The 10900-nt window shown below is 54.5% G+C and overlaps 3 protein-coding genes across 3 annotated transcripts; all 3 read left to right on the forward strand.

Annotated features, from left to right (window-relative positions):
* Positions 1-493: 493 nt before the first annotated feature.
* TRIREDRAFT_81646 (uncharacterized protein) lies at positions 494-2920 on the forward strand (the record flags this gene model as incomplete). The annotated part of the gene is made up of 4 exons (XM_006968791.1): positions 494-609; positions 728-1162; positions 1280-2791; positions 2887-2920. The coding sequence occupies exons 2-4, from the start codon at positions 996-998 to the stop codon at positions 2918-2920; spliced, it is 1713 nt and encodes a 570-aa protein (XP_006968853.1). The 5' UTR covers positions 494-609; positions 728-995.
* Positions 2921-5987: 3067 nt separating this feature from the next.
* TRIREDRAFT_123776 (uncharacterized protein) lies at positions 5988-7985 on the forward strand. Its single transcript, XM_006968792.1, has one exon. It carries the CDS (start codon positions 6072-6074, stop codon positions 7497-7499), a length of 1428 nt encoding a protein of 475 aa, XP_006968854.1. The 5' UTR covers positions 5988-6071; the 3' UTR covers positions 7500-7985.
* Positions 7986-8974: 989 nt separating this feature from the next.
* On the forward strand, positions 8975-10763 carry TRIREDRAFT_68869 (uncharacterized protein; the record flags this gene model as incomplete). Its single annotated transcript, XM_006968793.1, has 5 exons — positions 8975-9171; positions 9260-9864; positions 10034-10323; positions 10388-10485; positions 10547-10763. 5 exons carry the CDS (start codon positions 8975-8977, stop codon positions 10761-10763), a joined length of 1407 nt encoding a protein of 468 aa, XP_006968855.1.
* Positions 10764-10900: the final 137 nt, after the last annotated feature.

A 10900-nucleotide genomic window follows, 5' to 3' on the forward strand; every position in this document is an offset into this window, starting at 1 on the left:
TCCTCTGAGAATGATACTTTCATCAAGATACCATGTTGAGACTTAGACAGCTAGAGACTCGGAATCCTCTCAAGCCTCTCGCGACCGAAGAGAAACTGCGAACCGAAGCGACAAGGCGCCCTTGGCATCAAACCAGCCCGTCAATGGTCTGTTTCGAGACGTTGCCAGAACGGCCGCTGATTGGCCGCGACGAGGGACCGGGAGCCGACTCGATCGTGTGGTTCGCCAGTTTTTCTGGCTTCGCTGCATGGACGAGTTTCCGCATCCTGTAACACGGACGCGGCAGCGAATCCCCGGCCGTGCTTTTTTCCCTCTGCTTCTTCTTCATTACTAACTCTATGTACTTGTTAGCAGGTATTAGCTGTCGAAGCAGCGGCATGACTATCGTCTAATTCCTTTTCCCTCTTTTCTCTTTTCCCTTGTTTCTTCTTTAGTTTGGCGGTTGGAAGTAATAATATTCTCCCCTTGTCGCATCCTGCCATTTCTCCTACTTGGCTCGGGAAGCTCTTTTAATTCTCCTTTTGTCTCTAGTTTTGTTCCTCTTTTGTGTTGCTTGGATATTCCCGTGGGTTGCGTTGATCGCAAAGCAGGTCGAAGTGTAGTCTTCTGGTATGGTTGTCCTATTCCCACAGTGTTTTGATCCTTGATATCAGAAATGCTTCGATCGTGGTCGTCAAGGTCTGCTCTTCGACGCTCTTGTTGCTGACATTTTCGATGTGTGGCATAGATCTCGGGATATCTCTTTCGTTTCTCTTCTTTCTCTTCGTCCACTCATTCGTCCTTAACCCCCCATTCCACAGGCTGCTGCTCGTTCAGCGGGATCTGAACCGACGACTCTGCCTTGCGCTTCTAAATCGAAGTATAATCATACATTGTCTACAGTATAGCGAACCGGCCGAACGTGCTACGGAAAGGCATCGAGGGAGCAGAGAAGATACCTTGCGCCGGCCAAGCTGCTATTGCGACGATCGACAACCACCCGACTCGCTTCCAAGATGGGCTACGAGGAGTATGAGAGCTACGAGCGGCCGTCGGAGAGGTCCAGATGGACTCCCCTGACGCGCATGTTGCTCTCGGGCGAAATGACACAGGAAAAGCAGCAGGAGTTGACGGCACGAGAAAAGTTTGACCGATGGATGATCAATGAAGGATACAGAAGAGTGTACGTTTTCGGACCTTGATCAAAGTGGGAAGCATTCGTTTCAAAGAGGAGAAAAGGAAAATAAATCTGAGAAACTCGGTTGGCTAACCACCCCCCCTTTTCTATTTTTGCGAGCAGGTTCGTCTTCGTCTTCATCCTGGCGCATGCCCTCATCTTTGCCTTTGCCTGCGTCCACTACGGCGTCAAGGACAGCTTGGCATCGTCCCGAAGCACCTTTGGCTTCACCTTTGTCATTGCCCGAGCGGCGGCCCTGGTGCTCCACGTCGACGTCGGCATCATCCTCCTGCCCGTGTGCCGAACGCTCATCTCGCTGCTCCGGCAGACGCCCCTGAACGGCGTCATCCAGTTCGACAAGAACATCACGTTCCACATCACGACGGCCTGGTCCATTGTCTTCTTCTCCTGGGTGCACACGATTGCGCACTGGAACAACTTTGCGCAGGTGGCGGTCAAGAACAACCTGGGCATCTACGGCTGGCTGCTGGCCAACTTCGCGTCGGGCCCCGGCTGGACGGGCTACGTGATGCTGATTGCGCTCATGGGCATGGTGTTTACGTCGATTGAGAAGCCGCGGCGGGCCAACTACGAGCGCTTCTGGTACACGCACCACATGTTCATCGTCTTCTTCCTCTTCTGGGCCATCCACGGCGCCTTCTGCATGATCCAGCCCGACGTCGCGCCCTTCTGCACCAGCGTCGGCCCCGCGGCCATTGGCGTCTTCTGGCAGTACTGGATGTACGGCGGCTTCATCTACCTGGCGGAGCGCATCGCGCGCGAGATCCGCGGCCGGCACAAGACGTACATCTCCAAGGTGATCCAGCACCCGAGCAACGTGTGCGAGATCCAGATCAAGAAGGAGAACACCAAGACGCGGGCCGGCCAGTACATCTTCTTCTGCTGCCCGGCGGTGTCGCTGTGGCAGTACCACCCCTTTACGCTGACGAGCGCCCCCGAGGAGGACTACATCTCCATCCACATGCGCTGCCAGGGCGACTTCACCATGGCCGTGTCGACGATGCTGGGCTGCGAGTGGGACAAGAAGGGCGGCTTCAGCAAGGTCGTCGGCGTGTCGGGCGACGAGACAAACGACCCGGCCCTCAAGCGCGTGCTGCCGCGCGTCTACGTCGACGGGCCCTTTGGCTCCGCCTCCGAGGACGTCTTCAAGTACGAGGTGGCCGTCCTGGTCGGCGCGGGCATCGGCGTCACCCCTTTTGCCTCGATCCTCAAGTCCATCTGGTACCGCATGAACTACCCGCAGCAGAAGACGCGGCTGCGCAAGGTCTACTTCTTCTGGATCTGCCGCGACTTTGGCTCCTTTGAGTGGTTCCGCTCGCTGCTGCTGGCCGTCGAGGCGCAGGACGTGGACAACCGCATCGAGATCCACACGTACCTGACGGCCAAGATCAAGGCCGACGATGCCACCAACATCATGATCAACGACGCAAACGCCGACAAGGACGCCATCACGGGCCTCCGGAGCCCGACCAACTTTGGCCGCCCCAACTGGGACATGATCTTCCGCGGCATCCGCAAGCTGCACACGCCCTGCGAGGCGGGTGTCTTCTTTTGCGGACCAAAGGGGCTGGGCAGTTCGCTGCATGTGTACTGCAACAAGTATACGGATCCTGAGTAAGTTGACACGATACACACACACACACACACACATATATATATATATATTCCTTTTCTGATCCGGTTTGACTAATTGATGCTTCTTTCTTTAGCTTTTCGTTTGTCTGGGGCAAAGAAAACTTTTAGAGGGGGGGGGGGGGGGGAGAGAAGGGGGAAAAGAACAGGGAGTGTGTATACGATCTTTTGCTTGTTTGGACGGCCTGGCATGTTGTTTTCCTTTTTTTTTCTCTCTCTCTCTATCTTCATTCTTTGTCTCCTTGTTTTCTCACCTCAGCGCGAAAATGAATCGATATTTTCACACGCCGCAGCATTACCTCTCCTTGCCTTTTTGATCACCATCTTGCTTGTACTTTTGTTGAGCCTACCCCTATCATGATACTAGGGCTCCTCCGCGGTGGTCGAGTGGAAGAAGGCTCCCCTGCAGCTGGAAGAAGCGATAATATTACGATGAGGTCGTTTGCGCTGGACGCATGTGCTTGCTGGTAGCTGTGTGGCAAGTGGCCAAGTTGATGAGGAGCAGAGACAGGACAGGGATGCAAAGGAAATGGGCTTGTGAGTGTTGCATGTCGATGAAGGATGATTTATACAAGGAATTTCTAGTGATGATGATTCGTCCCGCATTGTGACTGGAGTAAGTATGGAGTTGTTTAGACTTTGAATTGAGATTGCGATCTCGATTATTGGCGGGGAGCGAATCTTGATACTTCAAGCGCCAGATACACGCATGTGTGATGGGTGTCAAGATATGGTGCCCATTACCAAATGCAGGGTATTACGCCCTTGAGGTGGGCAAGGTATCATGAAAGTTAAGCTTTCTCACATGTGATTTGCTATATCTCTAGCTCCCTATTGGAAGTCTAGGGGAATATTATCGACTGTTCCGAGGGTGGATGGATGGGTAGCCGGGTTTCAACGAGAACCTCGGGCAACCCGATCCGTCATCGCGGGTCATCACGGGGACAAGATCTCACCATCCATCAGCAGCAGTTTTCATTGATCCTTTTTTGTCCCCAGAGTTATTGTCGTGATGATTCGTACAATACAAGCATAGAACTAACCTACCAAGAAGAAGGCAAGTGTCTGATAGCTCCGTCATACCGACTTGGAACTCGGACGTGCACGCATACAGATATATTGGCATCGGCAGATTGGTTATTACCCGCCTCAGAGATGCCTAGTAACAGAGCCTGGAGGCCAAGGGAGGATTGGAAGGAATAGAATTCTCAGCTCAGCCAGCATCATCATCATTAGCCCGCCACCAGCCTCGTGGCTCAACAGGCGCAATTTCTCGAGCGGCGCCGGTTGGTCAGATGGAAGAGTAGTTGCCCTGCAGCAGTGCCGCTGATCTGTTTTGGTGGCTTTGCCCGTCTGGTCTGTGGCTCTCATGATGTTATTTTGGGATGTTTTGCGGAGGAGGAATGGATGACGACGGATTGGGTGGAATTGAACTGAGACATTGCTGCTGCTGGCATGCAGCTGTTGGATGTCAGGCCTTTGTTGTTGCTTTGAGTCCTGCTGTATAGAAAAAATTGTGAGATCATGAGACTTTGTTGGACTTTGAATGTTTACGAACAGATTCGTGCCAAGGTGCAATCTCGTCCATTCAATTCAATGGTTTAGACCGAGGGACGACTAACGAATGGCTAGCTTTTGATGGTGCGAATGGTGTTAGTGCAGAGCCAGAGCTTGGCACGTCATTTCGCATAACGACTCGTCTGAAGGTTCCAGCTTACGCATTCTGGGGCATCAAAAGAGCGAACAAGGAGAGACGGATGATCGGATATGTACCGGTACTTGCTGATCACTTGGGAGAGACGGGTACAGTCGGAGTACCTTATTGATCTGGGATGGAGCACGAGAAGCAGAGGGCATCGTCGCCCTGAGGTGCCTCGGACTGTGCTAAGAGACGTATTTATTAGTGTGTTGAGACAGAGCGATGACCACAGACTGATACCGGGACTGCCAGGTCTGAGGTAAGGTACCTTAGGTAGCATCAGACCGATCCGTTACGTAGCAGTACATGCTGATGAGACACTTTGGACATGCTGTGCCTGCATCAGCTCGTATGCACTCATCGACTCGACTTGGCTCCTTCCTCTGTCCGGTGTCTGCAGACTGCAAGAAGGGACTGTGGGCCCTGCTTTGAAATTCCCCTCCACTCATTCTCGGCCTCTTTTATCCATTCACACTTTCCTCTTTGACCATTTTCTCTCGCTCTCTCGCCGTATCGCAGAAAAAACACACACAAAAAAAAGACGCTCTCCCACTTTTTGTCCCTTGTTCGTATTCTGGGGTCCCCCCTGGCATCGCCACTTGAGAGCGCTAAGCCCAACAAGGGCAAAGCGTCTTGCGTCTAGTCCACTCTTGTCTCCTGAGGTCCCGCGGGCAAGAGCAATCCCGGACTAGCCCAACAGAGTTGCTCTCTCTCTCTCTCTCTCTCTCTCTCTCTGTCTCTCTCTCTTTCCTGCTTCTGCTTGGGCAGCGCAAAAAGTGCTGCAAGCTTGGCTTGCGCTGCTTCACTGATTGTGAGAAATACGAGTACCTATTAGAAGCCTTTGCTGTGGCGTCACGAGGTTTCCTGTATTTGGCTGCCCGTGGCTGTATCTGAAAATCTCTTGCAATGTCTCCCCATAAGGTGCTCAGTCAATAGCCCGTGCTTTCTGGCGGCCTCAACCTAAAGGGCTCCAGACGGACCTCTAGCGAGCTTCAGTTTAGTGGGCGGCGAGCCTGTACGAGTAGCAACCCGCCTGTAGCGCACCTCACTTGAGTGCTGCGCCCGGCCACTGGCATGCTGCAGCAGGTTGCCGGTACACGCACCGCTACAGGTACCGCTACCCCGCGGGCTGGGCCCCCAAAGCCCCCAGGCACTCAAACTGCTGCGGGTGGCGGTACCTGATACCGCCCGGACATGCGTGGCTTCTCCGGAGTCCGCGTGAGCCACCAGACGGGATTGATCTGCTGCCACCAAAACCTTGGCCCCGTCCAAACAATCGGGTCCTGCCCTTTGTGAGCTGTCGGGTCTCTGGCACCCTCTTTTTTCTGTCAAGAGCGCCCAGGGCCCTTGAACCTGCTACCTGCACTTCCACCCTATCCGACCCCTTCCACTCGCTTGTTTCACTCACCTACACTCGCCGTCGACCTCGTTTTGCGGCCTCGTTTTTTTTTTCCTTTGTCCCAGCAACCCGCAGGATTTCGTCTACTATCAGGTATTGCATGGCATCTCCTCTCTAGCGACTCATAGCTTTGGCCGACTCTCCATCTATCCGCCCCCTTCACGATGCGCCTGCCGGTGGCTCTCGTCCTCGGCGCGCTGCTTGGGGCCGCCCAGGCATCTGTCGTCGTCCGACAGGACAACGCCGGCCCAGATTCCTCCACGGCTCCCGCCCCGACCGCCGGAGCTGACGACTCGTCGACCTCTGCGCCGCCTCCTCAGACCACGCCGCCCCCGAGCTCGACGTCCTCGTCCTCGTCCAGCAGCAGCACCAGCCCGGCCGACAGCGACACCACCGTCTTCGAGACCGAGACCGTCACGGGCGCGGGCGGCAAGACCGTCACCAGCACCCGCACTCTGACGGCGACGAGCGGCACCACGGTTGTCGTGACAGCCACCGTCTTTGTCACCACCACTGTTACTAGCAGCGGCGGCGAGACAGCCACCAAGGTCGTCTACGACACCACCACCGTCTTCGCGACGCCCACCGACAGCCCGGCCGCCCAGAAGCGCGCTGGCGAGATTGCGCCTAGGACTGGAGTCGCTGCCGCTCCTACCGGTGCCCCCGATGCCGACTATCTGGCCCGGTCTCTGGCCTTGCGCGACCTGGAGGCGCGCGCCATCTTCACCGAGGTCGTAACGGTCACCGTTGGAGGCGGTGGTGGCTCGACTGTTGTCGAGACGACTACCCGGACGGTCAAGAACACGGCTACTTCTCGCACTACCATTACTAGCACCGTCACGACGACCGACCAGGTCGGCGCGAGCACGACCATTACTTCGACCAGCCACTTGACTGTCACGTCCACCGTCGTCACCACCGGTGTCGAAGAGACCACCACGCTGCCTCCTCAGGCCTCTGACTCTGGTACGGGTGTTCCGGATAGCAACGGCAGCCATTCGTCCAGCTCCGGCTTGTCTACGGGAGCCAAGGCTGGCATCGGTGTCGGTGTCGGTGTCGGCGGTCTTCTCATCCTTGGAGCCCTCCTCTTCCTCATCCTGAGGCGTCGCAACCGCGGCCCCCGACCTGAGCACGACGACCTCGTTGGCGCTTCTGAGGTCCCCGTTGGCGGTGCTGGCGGCGGCGGCGGCAGCGGCCTCAATGGTGGAAGCAGCGGTAGCCAGCCTCCCATGTCCTCTCACACCCCCTCGGCAGCCGCTTTCTTGGCCCCAGGTCGCGCTCCCGTCGCCCGCGAAGGCTACCGTGGAACCGCTCTCGGAGATGGACGTGCTGGATATGCTAAGCCAGAGCCATACGGCTCGGCCTACACCTCTCCCAGTCCGACCACCACCATGGCCCAGACCGTCAGCCCTGCCTCGTTCGAGAGGGCCAATCTGGTTACTCCTCATCATGCCGACGCTGCCGAGCTGCCCAACGACAACCCAAACGCTGCGAAATGGCACGATCCCAACGCCGCTGAGATTGACGGCCACGCTGTCATGAGCCACCAGAGCGGCCCCGTCTACGAAATGCCCACGCAAAACTACCGATAAAGGAGAGCGAGATGTGGGCAATTCGTCGTTGGAGTGTTGAGGCTACGTAGGACCGGCAGAAGAGATGGCATCCACCCCAACCACCAACTACTTGGTATAGTCGTTGGGAGAGACTTCACATCTACGGCTGCGACGGGAACATACAAGGCATGTGTCTTTTGTATATACTTGTCTATACCCCGGCGTGCTCACCTTGAAGTGGGCTTTAATGAATAGGAGAGAGCGGCTTGGCGATTTTTCTAACAATCCTGGACGCAACTTGGAGGAGGGACGATATTTCTGATTTGATGTGACGTACGATATCTGACGCTAGAGGAGAGGCCATGTGCACAATGACGACGCTGGGGAGGAACCTTGAAGATGTTACCGGACACATGTAACGATGACTGGAGAGCACATGGATGCCTGTTTTGTTTTTCGTTTTGCGCTGTCTTGCGTAGCCGCTTTATGTACCTTTAATAATGGACCGTTTCGATTCTTCTGTTCAAGAGGCTTTTCTCCGAAATACCCGATACTACAGATGTAGGTTCCTGGTTGTACAAGCCGTTGAAAAAGGGGCAAGATGCCTGCCACATTGTGCTATTTGGTTACACGTGCTCGCTCATGACGAGATCTGTGGAACGAGCAGCAGAAGGAACTGCCGGTGGGTGATTGACTATCTGGGCAGAGGACATTCCGTCATAATATCACAATAGGAAGGGACGATGAAACGAGTCCCACGTCTCGATTGATAAGCCTATCAACGGGTAGCTACAGGGGGAAAAAAACCTGAAGCGCGGCAAGAGCAAAGGCGTATCTCACCCACATCGTTATACTAGGGAAATAGCCAGGGAAAGAGCCGAGGAAAGAGAGGCCTGTTATCAATCTAATCATTACCTACCTAGGTACCTGCCTAACCTTTGGTAATTTCCCTTTGATCGAGTCCGAGTTTGTACCTATTTGATCTCAAGATTCTCTTTTCAAGGGTCCGATATCCGGGCACGCTAGCTGATTTGCCATTGGACGGACCACGCCACTCTTCAATGCATTTTGGTAGCATATTTTTTTCCTTCCCCCTCGATAGTGTCATATGTATATCCGTGACTCTTTTGCTTGTGTCACCGTTGGCTTTTGCCTCGAGCCTCGAAATCCTCTCTTCGTGTTTCTCGGAGTTTCTTTTCAAGTTGCTTTATCCACGGAACAGTTTCCGGGTACACCACTAACATATCTGAGACATTGTGATTGTTTGTCATATACCATGTCGAACTGAGTTGACGGCTCTTCTTTCTGAGACAAATCGGCCCGTGCGAGTGGCCGAACGAGAGGACCGGGACTGAGATAAGAGGAGAGCCTCGCGCGCCTTTTCCTTCTCAGAGGCTGTAACCAAGGTTCCTGTGCTTCTGGTGGGAGAGACGGCGAGTTGTCGAGTTCAGTTGCTTCGGCGTCAAGTTGAAGCGCAGTTGAGAGCAGCACTGGCAAAAGGGAACCACTCGAAAATGGCGACAACAGACACAGCCACGGGGTTTGTCCCCAGTGAGGACGACAAGAGGACACAAATCCAGGACCCTGCCGCTGTGGAATCAGATGTCGAGACGCTGCTTCAAGGCGCCGATGAAAAGAAGTTGCTGCGAAAGCTGGATCTCTACATCATTCCGCTGGTCATGGCGTTGTATCTGTTTAGTTTCCTCGACAGGTGAGGCTTTCTTCTTTCTCCGTCGGCTGCCTTGTCTTGGGCTCGATTGTGAGAGGAGAAGAGGAAGTGGCTGACTGACACCCTATAGAGTCAACATTGGAAATGCTCGATTATACGGCCTCGAGGAAGACCTCAACCTCTCATCCGAGCAGTTTCAGGTCGCCGTCTCCATCCTCTTCGTCACCTACCTCATCTTCGAGGTGCCGTCAAACCTTGTCCTCAAGCTCTTTACTCCCCGGCGGTGGATAGCCTTCATAGTCACAGCCTGGGGCATCATTGCGACCCTCACCGGACTCGTCGAGTCGTACGGCGCGCTCATCGCCTGTCGCCTGCTCTTGGGAATCGTTGAGGCTGGCCTGTTCCCGGGCCTGAGCGTCTATCTTACCTTCTTCTACACCAAGCATGAACTTGCCCTGCGGATAGGCTATCTTTTCGTCAGCGCTGCGATCGCGGGCGCTTTGGGAGGGCTACTGGCCTACGGCATTGGACACATGGACGGTGTGTGCGGAATGAAGGGCTGGCGGTGGATCCTCATTATTGAGGGTATGCCGAGCGTGTTGCTTGGTGTTGTTACCTTGTTTGCGCTGCCGAATGATGGCTCGTCGGCGTATTTTCTCACCGAAGAAGAGAAGCTGCTGATGGAGGAGAGGCACAAGCGGGACTATGGGAACACGGCCTCAAGCCGTGAGTTTAGTCGGCACGACATGATGAGGGCCTTTGCGGACTGGAAGGTCTGGGCGTTTTCTATCGCGCAGTTTGGCGTTGATACCATGCTCTACGGTAGGTGCCTTTGCCTTGGGAACTATGACAGAGGGGTTCAAGAAACTAATCTATTATGCGCTTTTCTTTCTTCACTCTGCAGGATTTTCCACCTTTTTGCCCACAATTATCGATGCTCTTGGCGAATGGAGTGTTGCTCAAGTCCAGCTGCTCACGATCCCGTGCTACTTCCTGGGGGCAGTGGCATACATGAGCATTGCCGTGCTCTCTGATCGGCTGCAGATGAGAGGAGTGTTTTGCGTCATCTTTGGCCTCATCAGTGTTGTTGGATATGCCGTCTTGCTATCCGATTCGTCACCTGGGGTACATTACTTTGGGTGCTTCCTCGTTGCGGGTGGGCTATATGTCGTTGTCGGGCTTCCAATCGCCTGGGTAAGCTTCATCTTCTGCGTTTTTTTCATGATATTTGAAGCGGCAGTCTGACATGTCCAAACAGTTACCCAACAACACCCCTCGATATGGCAAGAGGACGACTGCTACAGGTCTGCAGCTCACCTTTGGCAACATGTCTGGAATCATGTCCGCCTTTATATAGTAAGTTCTCCTTCGGCCTTGGTAGCCATTGCTTTATTGGCTGACTGTATTGTTCGTCTAGCCCTGCCCCTGATAAACCACGTTTCATCCGCGGGCATGCCGTTTCTCTCAGCATGGTCGGCGTGGGCACTGCCATTTACGGCTTCCTCTGGTTCTGGTTTTGGAGAGCGAACAAGAGCCGCGATGCTGGCGAGCTGAGCGAGGAGCATCAGGGACTGGAGGATGATGAGCTGAAGGAGCTGGGAGATGACAGCCCTCACTACCGATACACGATTTGATGAATGTCACGAAGGAAAGGTCATGGGGTGTAGTCTTGCGGATTGCACATCCTACGTGATGACGTTTGGATAGACGGTTGATACATAATAATTAGATGGATATATTACCTGATCCCGGTTTAGCAGGGTTGTGTCCT

Source organism: Trichoderma reesei, assembly GCF_000167675.1.
Source record: "Trichoderma reesei QM6a unplaced genomic scaffold TRIREscaffold_26, whole genome shotgun sequence".
NCBI lineage: Eukaryota > Fungi > Ascomycota > Sordariomycetes > Hypocreales > Hypocreaceae > Trichoderma > Trichoderma reesei.

What these genes read in the sequence shown, in the direction of transcription:
- TRIREDRAFT_123776 (XM_006968792.1), top strand. Translation starts at nt 6,072, where the DNA reads ATGCGCCTGCCGGTGGCTCTCGTCCTCGGCGCGCTGCTTGGGGCCGCC.